At 35.6% G+C, this 16,762-nt stretch overlaps 1 protein-coding gene across 7 annotated transcripts in view; it reads left to right on the forward strand.

Annotated features, from left to right (window-relative positions):
- Positions 1 to 16,762, forward strand: part of LRRIQ3 (leucine rich repeats and IQ motif containing 3) — a 207,349-nt gene that overhangs the window by 35,521 nt on the left and 155,066 nt on the right. For all 7 annotated transcript variants that reach the window (XM_061411589.1, XM_061411585.1, XM_061411586.1 and 4 more), the window contains one exon: positions 7,535 to 7,668. In XM_061411589.1, the coding sequence (XP_061267573.1) occupies positions 7,535 to 7,668 (134 nt within the window). The remainder of the gene's footprint in view (positions 1 to 7,534; positions 7,669 to 16,762) is intronic.

Below are 16,762 nucleotides of genomic sequence, written 5' to 3' on the forward strand. Positions count from 1 at the left end.
AAATGTGTATCATCCTTTGGCAAGCTTTTACTATAATTCTTTAATTCATTTTATTGGGTTGAAAATATTAGTTTACAGTTAATTTCTTAATTTTGTTATGTTTAAATAAATTGCTTAGTAAATTCTTGTACTAATTTGTTAAGTATCAAATAGGATAAGGTATACAGAAGTCCTTAAGCTGTTGACAGATGACCTTATTTGGATGCTTGAAATATTTTAGCACTGTTCTATGTGCTTTACAAATATTTTCTCACAAAACCCCAATGACATTTTATCTATTTTACAGATGATTAATAGGGGACAGATGGGTTACTTACCCTAGATTGCATAGTTAGCAAGTGGTAGAAATGGAATTTAAACCTAGGCAGTTTTTCTTTAGAGTCATTACTCATGTAGTAGAGGAAATATGCATTAGCTTCCCTTAGAAGATACATCCATTTGTCCTCAGCTATCAAATGGTTTATGGCATTTGTACAAGTTTGCAGTGATGTCTTTTTTTTTTTTTTTGGAGTGCAGTTGCTTTATAATGTTGTGGTAGTTTCTGCTGTACCTCAAAGTGAATCAACTACACATATACATATGTACCCTCTTCCTTGGATTTTCTTCCCATTTAGGTCACCACAGAGCATTGAGTAAAATTCTCTCTAGTATACAGTAGGTGATATCTTTATTGGCATTTTACAGTGTAATTGTTTTAGGACATCATAAATCTTGACTATTGTCTAGGGGTTCCTTGTCTTTTGGCAGAGACTCCTATCCCGCCCACAGCTGATGATTCTCTTTATTGCTTAAAAGAGAGGGATTATCCATACCTTGGAGGGAAGCAAGACTCTGCTGTAAACTGCAATGTGAGCTTGATGGTTCTCTGCTGGTGAGAACTGCAGAGTCTGACCAGGACCACTTAAACCTAGCCATCTAAATTATTTCCTGTATTATTCTTCCTCACTTTCAAACGAGAGGAGGAAAAACAATTTTCCCTCTACCCTTCTGAGCTCCTGGCTGAGACCCTGTAATATAAGGTTAACAAGAGAAAAACAAACAGAAGCTTATTAACATTTGTATCTCATGAGTACTGAGAAGATGCTCAGGGAGAACTGAGTATCACCTTGAGATGGGAATTCATTCTTAATACCATCTAAATAGAGGGTATAGGCCTCTTATGAGACAGTAAATTATTTTTAAGAAAGACGAATGAGTCTCTAGGAGAATAGATGGGAATTTGTGACAAAATTCATTTGGTTGTGATGTCTTCTAATTTTCTCCCCTTCTAATCACTTAATCTCCTTTCTTGTGATGAGACTCCTTTCCTGGTTGATAAAATATGACAATTGAATGCCTTTGGGGGAATCTGTTTTTAGATAGATAAAGTTCAGAGAGTGCCTCTCTCTGCATTTGCTGTTTTTCAAATGCCTATGACTCAATAATCAGTATATGGAGCACATTTGAGGTGGCATACTTTGTTATTCTAAACACACATGTACATACACACATACCATGAGCTCAAATGCAATGAACAAAAAACTCCATGAAGATTGGAGGAAATCATATCTTTACTAGAAGCCAGTAAAGGATAAGAATTAAATAATAGATTGTATCATAGATGTACTTTTATACATAATGAAGAATTTTTGATATAATGAAGATATGATTGAATTAAAGGTAGGGAATGAATGGGTCAGCCTGACTTTGAGTTATTCTTCCTGACATGTAAAACAAAATGACAGGAATTAGAGGAAATTCTGCAAATCCCCCTATTTGTCACAGTTGATAGTAGACTAAATAACAGTTGGGATATCTTGCTAGAAATCAGAGGATACATTTCATGGAGAGGCCCTCATACAAGCAGGGTTATAATAGCAAACTATTATAGTTTGTGGAAGGACTTGTCTGTGATAGGGCAGACAGGAGTTTCAGAAAGGAGCTTAGGCTCAGCCACATAACTGAAGTAGTTGACAAGCTATTAAAAAACCTCAGTATGAGAAAGCTAACCTTTGACAGCATGGCTTCACCAAATTGAGAAAAAATAACTGAAAATGATGAGAAAAAAATGTAAAACATCGAGGTGAGCTCTAGAATACCTACTATACATGAATAGGAATTAGAGTAGAGAAAATAAAGAAAATTAAGGAGAAGCACTAATCAAAGAGATGGGAATGAATACCAGACCACCTTACCTATTTCATGAGAAACCAGTCAACAAGCAGCAGTTAGAACTGGACATGAACAACTGACTGGTTCAAAATTGGGAGAGGAGTGCCACAAGGCTGTATATTGTCACTCTGCTTATTTAACTTGTATGCAGAATGCATCATATGAATTGCCAAGCTGGATAAATCACAAACTGGAATCAAGATCAGTGGGAGAAATACTAACAACTTTAGATATACAGATGATAACCACTCTAATGGCATAAAGTGAAGAGGAACTAAAGGACCTGGTGATGAATGTGAAAGAGAAGAGTGAAAAAACTGGCTTGAAATTCAACGTTCAATAAACTAAGATTATGGCATCCGGTCCCATCACTTCATGGCAAATAGATGGGGAAAAAGTGGAAGCAGTGAAAGATTTTATTTTCTTGGGCTCCAAAATCACTGCAAATGGTGACTGTAGCCATGAATTTAAAACATGCTTGCTCCTTGGAAGGAGAGACATAACGAACCTAGACAGTGTTATTAAAAAAGCAGAGTCATCCCTTTGCTGACAAAGATCCATAGAATCAAATCCCTTAGTCGTGTATGGGTGTGAGATTTGGACATTAAATTTAGGCTGAGTGGCAAAGAATATTGATGTGTGGTGCTGGAGAAGACTCTTGAGAGTCCCTTGAACTTCAAGGAGATCAAATCAGTCAATCCTAAAGAAAATCCACCTTGACTATTCATTGGAAGGATTGGTGCTGGAGCTGAAGTTCCAAACTTTTGGCCACCTAATGTGAAGAGCTGATTCATTAGAAAAGGCCCTGATGCTGGGAAAGATTAAAGGAAAAAAAGAAGGGGGTGGCAGAAGATAAAACTGTTAGATATCATCACAGGCTCAATAAACATGAATCTTAACAAACTCCAGGAGATAATGGAGTACTGGGGAGCCTAACATGCTGCTGCAGTCCCGAGTTGCAGAGTTGTACATGATTTAGCAACTGAATAACAGCAGCAGTAATCCAAGAAATAATGAGAAAAAATATAGTTCTGAATATGGGACAAAATCTGTGAAAGATCTACATATATTTTCTTTAAATTTTTGAATTTCATACCTATTGTCATGGGAGAAAAGCAAAATCAAAAATATTTATACTTCAGATGAGTTTTTTTTTTTTTTTTTAAATAAGTAGGTAGAGGTGTTGGCAATTGTGGAATGTTGAGGTAGAGTAAAAAGCATGGCAAAGGCACAGAGGTGATGCTAAGTACAGTTAAGTGACGACAAGTGATTTAGTGTTCTTGGGGTTTAGAAGACATGCTTGGGCATGACAAAGAATGCTGGAATCAAAAATAGGATTAATAGAGCAAAGGGAGTTACGTGTAATACTACAAATATAGCACAGTATATTGTAAGATTTGGGGGAAATATTTAAGGATTTTAGATGACCTGATTTTTATTTTAGAAAAAAAAGTCCTATATTCTGTAATTTGGGAGTGGAGGGAAATTGAATGTAGGGAAATTAGAGGAAAATCTATAGTTCGGACCCTAGTATATAAGAGCTGATTTAATAAATTGGTAGTATGTATAGATTATAGGGAAAAGATTGAAGAGAGATGTTTTTGATAAAATTAAGTGATTTAGTAGATGGAAATGAGAAGAGAGAAAGAAGAATGTGAGTTTATTTGGTTGACAAGGTGGAAAATAATTTTAATGACTATCTGTAATGTGGTGTGAAGTATAGATTGTGGGTGTTTTCAAATAGGGGAAAGAATTATTTCAGTTTTTGACATGTAAGGAGACAAATGGAACTAGAAGTTCCATTGGAATTAGATAATTCCAAGAATTATCTCAGAGATAATTCTTGCTAGGAGATGTATAGGATAATCAGCATATGTGAAATAGTAAGATATAGCAAGGAAGGTGCTCATTCAAAGAAACTTAGCAAACAGAAGTGAAAAAAGAAGCAAACCTAAAATAATACTATATTTAAATAGTTATAGAAAAAGAGCAAACAGGAAAACAGACTGAAAAATAAAAATCCAAAAGGTAGAAAAATTAGTATGTTACTACAGGCAAGTAAGAATTAAGTTATAAGAACAGATTGACATTGCCACAGCAAGCTTGGAGACCAATATGACAGTGTATAAGTGTCTGTTCTTAGTGATTTAATAGTCAACTGATATTTGAATGCCAGTTACAAACTAGATAGCTTACTTACTCATAGAGATTCAGTATAAAGAAAGAGGTGTTACACTTGGTCAGTTTATGTTGCAGTGGGACGGACAGACCAATAATTGCTTTATAGCATAAGCTTATCAAATAAAATAACAAATCAGAACTTAAAAGACTTTTACAAAAGGATTATCTCAATGGAGGGATAAGGGCTATTGCAATAGGCAAATGAATATTATTGCAATAAGGAGAATGCTTCTGTTAAGGTCTATAGCATCTTAAAGGTGATATTTTGTTTTAAAGGCTAAAAAGAAGTTTTCTTTTAGAGGAGGGATTAAGGCTAGAAAGAAATGGTGTGGCTAAGTAGAATGGAAAGACCCTGATGCTAGGAAAGATTGAGGGCAGGAGGAGAAAGGGGTGATGGAAGATGAGATGGTTGGATGGCATCATTGACTTAATGGAGATGAGTTTGAGCAAACTCTGGGAGATAGTGAAGGACTGGGAAGCCTAGTGTGCTGCAGTCCATAGGGTCACAAAAAGTCTGACACGACTGAGCAACTGAACAACAAAGTAAGGTGAGGGGAAGTGGCATGATCTGACAATAGAACAGAAAATATTTTTGCCTTCCCTAGTGGTTCAGTTCACTGCAGATGGTGACTGCAGCCATGAAATTAAAAGACGCTTACTTCTTGGAAGGAAAATTATGACCAACCTAGACAGCATATTCAAAAGCAGAGACATTACTTTGCCAACAAAGGTCCATCTAGTCAAGGCTATGGTTTTTCCAGTGGTCATGTATGGATGTTAGAGTTGGACTGTGAAGAAGGCTGAGTGCCAAAGAATTGATGAGAGTCCCTTGGACTGCAAGGAGATCCAACCAGTCCATTCTAAAGGAGATCAGTCCTGGGATTTCTTTGGAAGGACTGATGCTAAAGCTGAAACTCCAGTACTTTGGCCACCTCATGCTAAGAGTTGACTCATTGGAAAAGACTCTGATACTGGGAGGGATTGGGGGCAGAAGGAGAAGGGGACGACAGAGGATGAGATGGCTGGATGGCATCACTGACTCGATGGATGTGAGTCTCAGTGAACTCTGGGAGTTGGTGATGGACAGGGAGGCCTAGCATGCTGCGATTCATGGGGTCGCAAAGAGTCGGACACGACTGAGCGACTGAACTGAACTGAACTGAGTGTTTCAGTTGGTAAAGAATCTGCCTGCAGTGCAGGAGACCAGGGTTCATTCCTGGGTCGGGAAGATCCCCTAGAGAAGGAAATGGCAACCCACTCCAGTACTCTTGCCTGGAGAATTCCATGGACAGAGGAACCAGGCAGGGAATCTTTGTGTCCATGGACTCACAGAGCCTGACATTTTACCCTGAGAGGAGTCCCTTTCAAGATTAACTATTAAGGAGGGGTTATGTGCTGGCTCAGGCAGAAGGTGGGGCAAAGTTCAAGCTACTGGAAGAAAGAGTCTTACCCAGAAGGCATTTTATTCAAACTGCTCAGTGTAAACAAAGTAGTTCAACAAATTTTTAATAGGCAAAGAGTGGGAATTTAGAGAATGTGTGTCAGGGCCTTGTTAAAGATGAACAAGAGGGACATCCATGGGTATAATCTAAGTAATATAATGGAAAGATTCTTCTTTATATTACATTTTCCTGAAACAAAGGGATAAGTAGGTTTCTTAACCTTCATTGTTTTCTAGGAACCCTGGAAAACAAGGCTGTTTTACAGGGCTTACGTAAAATTCAATATTGTCAAGTGTAACAAATAACACAGGGTAATATTGTAGAAAGATATTAAACTCAAATCAATGTCAAGAAAGACTTCTTGAAGGAAAAGACTGAGTCAGCAGAATACTAAGATAATGAGACAAGAAATTGAGAAGTACAGTCAAGAAACGGGAATGGCATGCAAAAAGCATGGAGGTTTATCAGGCCATTTTCAGAAATATAAGTGGATGGATTTTGCCAGAATGGACGGTACTATATGTTGTGTGAAGGAAGATAATACTGTGAAGGTAAGAAGGGACTAGATCAAGGATTTTGTATGCCAAGTCAAGAAATATGTAATTCATCTTTCAATACTAAATCAGTGAAATATATTAAGCAAAAATGCCGTATGATCAGTTTTGCATTTTGAAAATCATACTGCAATAGTGCATATTATGATATGGAAGGAGTAGGGAATATGGATTATTTCTGCTATCAGGACATTTTTAGTAGATTAAAGAAGTGATAAAGAGATTCAAAAAAAACAATGGTGGAGAATAGAAGAAGAGAGAGAAATCAGATATTTGGGATATTGAATATACTGGAGCTAGCAACATTTGGATATGAAGAAGTAAGAGAAAAAGAGAGCCTGGGATGGTTCAGGGTTTCTGGATTAGGTTTGTATGGGCAGTACTACCATTCACTAATAGCATGTGAGAAAGCAAGTTAGGGAGGAGGATTCATATTTGGGCAAGTTGAGTTTATAGGCATATCTCATTTTATTGTGCTTTTTTATCACAAATTGATATTGGTGGCAATCCTGCATGGAACAAGTAATAAGTGCCATTTTTTGGGGGTGGCCAGCATTTACTCAGTTCATGTCTCTGTGTTGTGTTCTGGTAATTCTCACAATGTTTCAAAATTTTTCGTAGTTATATTTCATTATCATATATTTATGAAAATATAGGAGTCTGTGTTTCCAAAATCTAAAAATATACAGGACCAATATCTTAGAGATAATTTTTTTAAAGATAATATAGAAGTCTTTCCCCCAGGGAATGTACTGCCTTACTGTAAATTATCTAGTTAAGATGCAACAAAATTTTGAACTGCTGCAAGTTGTTATAAATCCAACATATATCAGTTTCATCTATGATGATTCACAGAATACTTTTAAGGGTCTTTGGATATCTATTCATTCCCCTACCTTTCAGAGATCAACATGATTATGGGAAAAATTTTATACCTATGATAGCAGATAGAAGAATCTAGAATGGAAAAAGTTATCCTCATTGATCTTGAATTTTGTGTAAAGATTTGAAATTATTTTGTGCTACTAATTCTTGATCTTATGATCTAATAAAAATAGATTTGAAAAATGTATGTGTTACTTAAGTATTATGTGTATAAGACACCTGTGAATGTTTTAATAGTTTATACCATCAGACTAGCAACTTAAAATATCTTTTGGAAATACTTTCATGAAATATGAATATTAAGTAATTTTCTTTATACAGGGATCAACCTATGAAGATGAAATTGATAATATCAAATACATTATTTCAAAAATTAATGAAATTCTGGCTCATAACTCACCAGTTTTGATTATTCAAAGATGGACACGTGGTTTCTTAGTTCGGAAAAAAATGAGGTATGTTTTATTTTATTCACTATTTAAATATTAAAAGATAATTGACAAAAGTCATTTCTGTAATAATATGCATTTTTGTATTCCCTATCAACCTGGTACTTTATAGGCTATTTAAAATAACTTTGAGAAAAACATCACAGACTCTCTTTTTTTCTTTTAAAATGGCCATATAAATAACTAGTCAATAATGTTTTTATTAATCTTGAGTAATTCTGATAGTGTTTTAAATTAAACTTAAAAGCATTAGTATAAAATGTAAATTAAATTTCTCTATGTAATGGGACATAATGGAAATATAAGCCATGTACAATATAAGAAAAAAGTACAAACTGTTAATATATGAGGATTTTGTATTTGTTTGGATATGAAGATAGTTTTGCCAAAACATCTGCTACCACCTTAATCTACATTATCCTTTGATTAATACTTTTTCCTCTCTCTTTGTTCTGTGCATCCCTTTTCAGTCGCAGACATTTTACAAATACAGGAAAATTTTTCCTATAAGAGAGAGGGAAGATAGGATACTGTGTCATCAGTGTATTTGTGTTAGTCATGCAAAACACTAAACACATGAAAAAGAAATGAGCTTTCTCCTAAAGCTTATTTTCAGATGCTAAATGGTAGAGTTCATAAGATAGAAACAGAACATGGCCCTGAAATACAGGTAGGATTAAATAGATCTGGAGTTGGGAAACAGACATTCCTTGAGAAAGAAAGATTAGGAAGTTTCACTGAAATGGCATTCACCATTCTGTGGTAAGGCAGAGACAGTGTTGTCTTGTGTTAGCCTGCATGTACTACATCATAGATGGCAATAGCCCTGATAGAGACCAGTATGAAAGGCAAAACTGAACATAATACAGTGCCTGAAACTTCTGACGATGAGATTCCATATACTTCTCTAACAAAGGCCAAACTGTGGGAGAGACTGGGCTTATGAATGAAGAAAAGTAAAGTGATTTGGAGTAAAAGATGTGAAAAAAATCAGGCAGTTGCTAACACGTACATATTTATTTAAAATATTTTTTCTATCTCATATGTTTCAGTTAAATTGTATGTATTTTATGTGAAATAAACATCTAATTAAATGGATCTGTCTTTAATTTATGCCCCTGGGATTGAGTTTTTCTCTCTTAGAATCAAGGTTTCCTTTGATATTCATGTACCATGAGATAATAACCTTCTACGTGGAAACAATCTGAAAATTCAGCAGACAAGAAGAGAGTCTGAATTAGCTTTGTGGGGAGAAATGTCAGTAGTAAAAATATATCACAGTGCTTCATGACAGACTGATTTTAATTCTTTTTCTTTTTAAAATGCTGTTCCATTAGGTGTATCACTTACCTACTCTGGGCCTGAGTTTCCTGATACATTAGTAATAAATGGTAGAGAGCAGGGGCTAATAGCAGTACTTAATTTTCTACTTGCTTGTGAGATTTGAAGTCATGAATATAACCCACATAGTATCTGGCAAATGCGAATATTCCATTCTTAATAGCTGATATTTTTTAATATTATTATTATTGTTGTTGTTCTACCTCATATTCTCTGTGCTATTTGTTTGCATAGGAAACAATTTTTCCTTGAATTTCTTGCTCCCTTCCAATTACATTTACTACAGCATTCACAGACTAATCTTTCAAAATTACAAATCAAATCTTACTCACCAACTTAAAATCTTCTGGTTGCTCCTAATTTGATTAGGGCAAAGTATTGGGATATTGGCCCCTACAATGTACATCACATACTTGAATTATCAACATTTGCAATACTGTATTGAAGTTGTCTGTATAATTATCTATATCTTATATCTACAAACATGTTCAGTTCAGTTCAGTTGCTAAGTCATTTCCGACTCTTTGCGACCTCATGAATCACAGCACGCCAGGCCTCCCTGTCCATCACCAACTCCTGGAGTTCATTCAAACTCATGTCCATCGAGTCAGTGATGCCATCCAGCCATCTCATCCTCTGTTGTCCCCTTCTCCTCCTGCCCCCAATCCCTCCCAGCATCAGGGTCTTTTCCAATGAGTCAACTCTTCACAAGAGGTGGCCAAAGTACTGGAGTTTCAGGTGCAGCATCAGTTCCTCCAATGAACACCCAGGGCTGATCTCCTTTAGGATGGACTGGTTGGATTTCCTTGCAGTCCAAGGGACTCTCAAGAGTCTTCTCCAGCACCACAGTTCAAAAGCATCAATTCTTCAGCGCTCAGCTTACTTCACAGTCCAAATCTCACATCCATACATGACCACTGGAAAAACCATAGCCTTGACTAGACGGACCTTTGTTGGCAAAGTAATATCTCTGCTTTTCAATATGCTATCTAGGTTGGTCATAACTTTCCTTCCAAGGAGTAAACGTCTTTTAATTTCATGGCTGCAGTCACCATCTGCAGTGATTTTGGAGCCCAGAAAAATAAAGTCTGACACTGTTTCCACTGTTTCCCCATCTATTTCCCATGAAGTGATGGGACTGGATGCCATGATCTTTGTTTTCTGAATGTTGAGCTTTAAGCCAACTTTTAAACTCTCCTCTCTCACTTTCATCAAGAGGCTTTTTAGCTCCTCTTCACTTTCTGCTATAAGGGTGGTGTCATTTGCATATCTGAGGTTATTGATATTTCTCCAGCAATCTTGATTCCAGCTTGTGCTTCTTCCAGCCCAGCGTTTCTCATGATGTACTCTGCATATAAGTGAAAAAGCAGGGTGACAATATACAGCCTTGACGTACTCCTTTCCCTAATTGGAACCAGTCTGTTGTTCCATGTCCAGTTCTAACTGTTGCTTCCTGACCTGCATATAGGTTTCTCAAGAGGTAGGTCAGGCGGTCTGGTAATCCCATCTCTTTAAGAATTTTCCAGTTTATTGTGATCCACACAGTCAAAGGCTTTGACATAGTCAATAAAGCACAAGTAGATGGTCTTCTGGAACTCTCTTGCTTTTTCTCTGATCCAACAGATCTTGGCAATTTAATCTCTGCTTCCTTTGCCTTTTCTAAATCCAGCTTGGACATCTGGAAGTTCATGGTTCACCTGAACCTGTTGAAGCCTGGCTTGGAGAATTTTGAGTTTCTTTGACAAAGAAATTTGGCTTCTTTGATAAAGGCTAAAAGGAAATATTTGAATTGGAAGGTATTTACCAGTTTTTGTCAAAGTGTATTTGAAAGGAAAAGGTGTAATTATTGCCTGCTGCTAAGTCGCTTCAGTTGTGCCCCATTCTGTGTGACCCCATAGACAGCAGCCCACTAGGCTCCTCTGTCCCTGGGATTCTCCAGGCAAGAATACTGAAGTGGGTTGCCATTTCCTTCTCCAATGCATGAAAGTGAAAATTGAAAGTGAAGTCGCTCAGTTGTGCCCGACTCTTAGCAACCCCATGGACTGGAGCCTGCCAGCCTCCTCCGTCCATGGGATTTTCCAGGCAAGAGTTCATACATTAAAAAGGAAAAAAAGTGTTGGCATATTAAGGATCTAGGACTTTCGAGGTGACTCAGTGGTAAAGAATCTGCTTGCCAATGCAGGAGAGACAGAAGACACTGCTTTGATCCTTGGATCAGGAAGATCTGGTAATGGAAATGGCAACCCACTCAAGTATGCTTGCCTGGGAAATCACATGGACAGAGGAGCCTGGAGGGCTATAGTCTATGGGGTTGCAACCTAGTGACTAAAGCATCTGTCTCATAAAGATTAAAAAGTAGCAAAATTTATACCCAAAGAGAGTAAAAGGGAAGGAATAATAAAAATAGTATGAAAAACTGATGAAATATAAAACAAGGATACAAAGAACATGAGAAAATGTGAAGGAATATCAATAAAGCCAAGAATTGGTTATTTTCAGAGTAATGCATTGATAAAGCTCCAGCATGACTGCTCTAACAAAGAGACAGAAGGAAAATTTCAATTTACCATGATAAGGAATGAGAAAACAACATTGCTGCAGATCCACAGAAATTAAAGGGAACACAGTGAATAACTTTATGCCAAATAATTTGATAATCTATGTGAAATGGACAGATTCTTTGAAGCACCACAATTTTCAGTCTGACAGAAGAAATCACAATGCTGAATAGTCATTCATACATTAAAATATCTGAATCCATTATTAAAATCCTTCCTACGAAGATACTTCAATTCTAGGTTACTGGTGAATTATCCTGGACATTTAAGGAATGTTTAACAGCATCTTAAACCAAAATTTCCAAAGAGTGGAAGAGAATACTTTTCAGGTTTTGAGAGATCAGCATAACTTAAAAAGCAGTACCTGACAAGAACATTATAAGAAAGGAAACTTCAGGCTGTCTTATGTATGCACATGTAAAAATTGTAAGTAAAATATTAGAAAATTAGATATAGAGGTATGCAAAGTGGTTAACATCATATAGCCAACATAGGTTTATTCCAAGAATAAAAAGTTAGTTTAACATTAGGAAACCAATCACATTAATAGAATATGAGTCTCAGTGTTTCTCACTTCGTTATCACATTAACTAAAATTTGTGCATACTTTGAATGTACTCTTATTTTTCAAGCTTCTAAAGTAACTGAGATTTGATCTCATCTAACTTGTGATAGGCAGAATTCCAAGATGGCCCATGTGATCTTTGTTCCCTGCTGTTACTCCCATGATCATGTTATATTGCATGGCAGATGGTATTTTGCAGATGTCATTAAGGTTCTTTACTAATAAGTTGACCTTAAGATAGATTTTCTGAATTAGTTTAACCTAATCAAATGACCTCTTTAAAAACAGAGTGTTTTCTGACGGATAGCAGAACAGGCTATCAGACAAAGTTGAAATGTAAGTAGGATTTGATGTACTGTTGCTGTGTTAAAGGTAGAGTGGACCACATTCAAATGACCTGAGAGTGACTTTATGAGCTAGGAGTAACCGTCCACCAACAACCAGCAAGAAAAAGGGGACATTGGTCCTACACAAGGAACTGGATTCTACCAAGTACTTGAATGAGCTTAGAAGCAGATGTTTTCCCTTAAGCTTCCAGATAAGAAAGAATGCAGACTGCTCACAGTTTGTGCAATTTGTTACTCAGTAATAGGAAAAATAATATGCAGTAGAACTGTGCAGAATGACAGTATAGTTCTGATATGCACAGGGATTAATTAATGTAGTTCTGTGTAAAGTGAGGACTGCCTGAATACAATCATCTTAATGTCTACACAAAAAACATAAAATTCAGCACTTATATAAGGTTAAAAAAAGAAAAACACTTTTAGCAATCTAGGATTAAAAGGAGACTTTCTTAATCTAATTATGTATATTTTAACACATTTATTAATACTTAGTGACATCTTGGAATTATTTCCCTGAGATTAGGGAAAAACAACAAGGGTGTCAGCTGTTAGCACTTTTGTTTAGTATTGCTCTGGAACTATTGCTAGTGGAACAAAGTAAAGAAAATAAATAGATAAAAGATTAGATAGGAAGAAACAATTATAATTTCTTATAGCTGTTATAATTTTGAATGTGAAAGCTAATAAAAATTAAAAAATCAATATTATTTAGATATATAGTACCAATCACCAACTTGAAAATGAAATTAAAATCTACCATTTATACTAGTATAAAAACCCCACTACTTGTTGGATTGATCTTCAGGAGGCACCACATAAACTAGATTAGGTGTACAAGAAATTTATTGGTAGTAATACCTTTGACAAACAAAAGAGGAGGAAGTAGGAATAGGCGGGAAAACATATTCATGCTTTTATGCTAATCTGTGAAGGGAGAGAGACAATGAATTGGGCAGAAAGAATTCAGCAGCACAACTCAGAAAAAATCTAGGCCAGACCAGTGGGTGATCCCTGAGCAAAGCTTGACCATTGGAGGAATCCTGCATCAGGTAGAAATGGGCCAGTTCTATTACAATTCCTCAGTCAATGACTGGGAATAGCCTTGGCAAAAGTGTAGTGATGGATCTAAAAAAAAAAAAGGCAAGAGCTGGGGCTGTCAGTCACCTGTGCTCCTCGTAGTGGGACTTCTTCATGGAGATCTAAGCAGTACACTTCCAAAGCTGTCATAAACCATGTACTAAGGATACATGAAAGGCAAGATGTGAATTACCTCTAGAAAGAAACTTACCAAACATTACTGATAGAACAAGATGGAAATAAATATAAGACTATATCATTTTTATGACATTGAATGAATCAGTGTAATAAAAATGTCAGTTTTTCCTAAATTGATTTGTATGTGCAGTGCATTCCTAAACAAAATTGTAGGAGTTTTCCTTTAAAACACATACTTTGAGAAATAATATTGTGCTGGTCTTTCAGTTTGCCTCTGCTCACTCTCTAAATCCCATTTAACTGATAATGTGAGGATTTAGAAAGGCAAAGGGCAAGAGAAGTGCGAAGAGAAAGACAACAACAAAATTTTGCAAAGTAAGAAGCAAATAGGTATGTATAACTGACTTTGCAGATCTTAGAAGTCTACAACTAGAGATCAGAAAACTATGGTCCCTAGAACGGCAGCCTGATTTTGTAAATAAATTATATTGGAACATAGTCACACCCATTCTTTTATATATTGTCTGTCAATGTGCTTTTTAAGCTATAATGGAAAAGCTGAATAGCTAAGATACAGACTGTAGTGGTCACAAACCTAAAATATTTACTATCTGTATTTGGCTCTTGAAGGAAAAATTTGCCAACGTCTGCTATAGCTTATCCTGACTATATCAGAAGCCCAAGAGTAAAGCTGTGATTCATATTGCAAAACACAGGCATAATTAGAATTTAATGATACTAGGAACCAGTGCTGCACAAATAGGAACATTTATTAAGTCCCTGTTTAGAATCAGTTAAACTCTCCTAATTTTATTCTAAAGTGAGATATTTAGTGTTTTATTCTAGAGATGAAATTATAGCTGACCATCACTAAATATTATTTAATCACTCTAAAATTATAGACTAAAACAAACAAAAGAATGGAGATAGGGAAATTTTTTCCCTCTATGAAACTTGATATATACTTTTGAGATTCTAATTTTAGGCTGATAGATATTTTCCTTTAGCTCACTGAATATAATTTCACTATTTTTGGCTTTCATTGTTGCCATTGAAAAGTAAACTATCAGGCTAATTTTTCCTTTACAGGTTATCTTTCTTTTCCCTCTTACTACTTTTAAATCTAAGGTATTTCTGATATTTTTCTGAAGATGTTTTCTTTGACAATTCTAAAAATCACTTTATTTTTATTATGCAACTTAATATTTGCTGGCTTTATGCATCTAGGGATTGATTTCTCCTTTATCAATTCTGGATGATTTCCAGACATTCTTTTATTTATTGATAATCTATTCAAAACATCTATATTCCCCATTTTCCCCATTTTTCTTATGAGGGGAATTTACCCTCTTTACAGTGGTGTCTGTAAGTAAATTAACAGGTAGACTGGAACAGAGGTCGTGGTCACAGACTAACTTGACATTTGGTAACACCCTTGGGCTTAGGATTTCTTCCTATTGATCCCAGAGTCTAATTGGAGATAATAATCAACTGTCCATTGAGTTTTGTTCTGATTTTATTTTCTAATCTCTGGCTTGGTTTCTTCTCTATTCTGTATTATGGGTAAGTTTTAGTGGTTCTTTTATATCAGGGACGCTTAAATATTGCTTTGATTTGAATGTTCATTTGTGAAGCAAGATCTTGTTTCTCTTATAATTTATTTAGGATGCCTTTTAATTGTATCCCATTCTCATTGCCAGCTGTAGTGGTGGAAAGTTACCTAGATGCTATGACAGCCTCCAAGTAAGTTACCAGGCAGGCTGTTTCAGAGCTCACAGAATAAAAAACCTCAGAGATCAAATTAAGATGCTTGAATCAGATTACTTATCTACTTAAAACATATAGCAATAAACAAGGGAGAAAAATGGAAAAGAAGTGAGTACAAGTGAGGTGAAATGATTGCATTGTCTGAATCATGTATTATTCAGTGTTCATTTATCTTGTTTCCCACTTTGTTCCATCAGGCTTTCTCTGATGGTTGGGTTATAAGAGTAGAGGTGAGTGAAGGTCTTCAACAGCCAGAAAATGATTGGAGCCACCATACTCTTGACTTTTTAGAGAGATATAGGAGCAAGTGTTCCTCACCATAGCTATGAACTAAGTAACTGACAACCTGCCAAGAAGTGATGAGTTTTATTTGCATGTTTGGGTATAGCGTGCAGGAGGTTGTGTTAGGTTACTGATGGATGATTGATTTGGTGGGAGCCATAGCTGTGCCTCTGAAGATGAGTTAATAAATGCTTTATGAATGTTCTAAAATGTTATTTAGTCCTTCCATACTTTATTCCTTCCTTTATGGCAGTATTTTTCACACACTTGTTTCATTTATTACATAGTGTTTTTCAGGTTGCTACCTTACTATGTATACTGGAGACACCTTATGAATCTTACCTGTATCTCTCATTTGCTTGTTCAGTATCTATACTTGGCATCTTATGAGCTATGCCTGTTCTAAATGTTTTTATTCTTTCCCTTTAAAATATAATTGAATATTCTTAAATCATACAACAAATACAAATTTACAATGTCTATTAATATTTATTTTATAATTATTTCTATTCTGCATCCTATACAGAAGATCCTTAGATTGATCTTCTAGTTGAATAATTTTCTCCTTAGTGATATATAATCTGCTATTTAGCCATTGAAATTTTCATTTTAAGTATTATATATTTTAATAGGTAGAAGTATTGTTTGGTTCTCTTTTTGATTTTGTTTTCTTAATAGCTCTTTTCTCCTATTTTTAATCTCCCTTTATTTTTAAAAACACATTAAGCATACTTATTTCAGTAGTTCGTAATTCTAGTTGTTGCTGTCTTTATGGGTTTGATTCTTCTATCTGCTTTTATTATGGATTTCACCTACTGTGCATCATTCCCTGTCCACTCTAATTTTGAAGGTCAACTCATATTCCTTGGAACTTCCAACTCATTTCCTTGGAACTGTTCCTTTGATACTCTGTTATGAAGATTGGTTTTTCCATAGAGGATGCTTTGATTACTTTTAAGTGTCTATTGAAACTGAAAAGGATCATCTCCAGTTTTTACAGATTACTCAGGTCATGTGAGGAATAC

Source organism: Bos javanicus, chromosome 3 (genome assembly GCF_032452875.1).
Source record: "Bos javanicus breed banteng chromosome 3, ARS-OSU_banteng_1.0, whole genome shotgun sequence".
Lineage (NCBI taxonomy): Eukaryota > Metazoa > Chordata > Mammalia > Artiodactyla > Bovidae > Bos > Bos javanicus.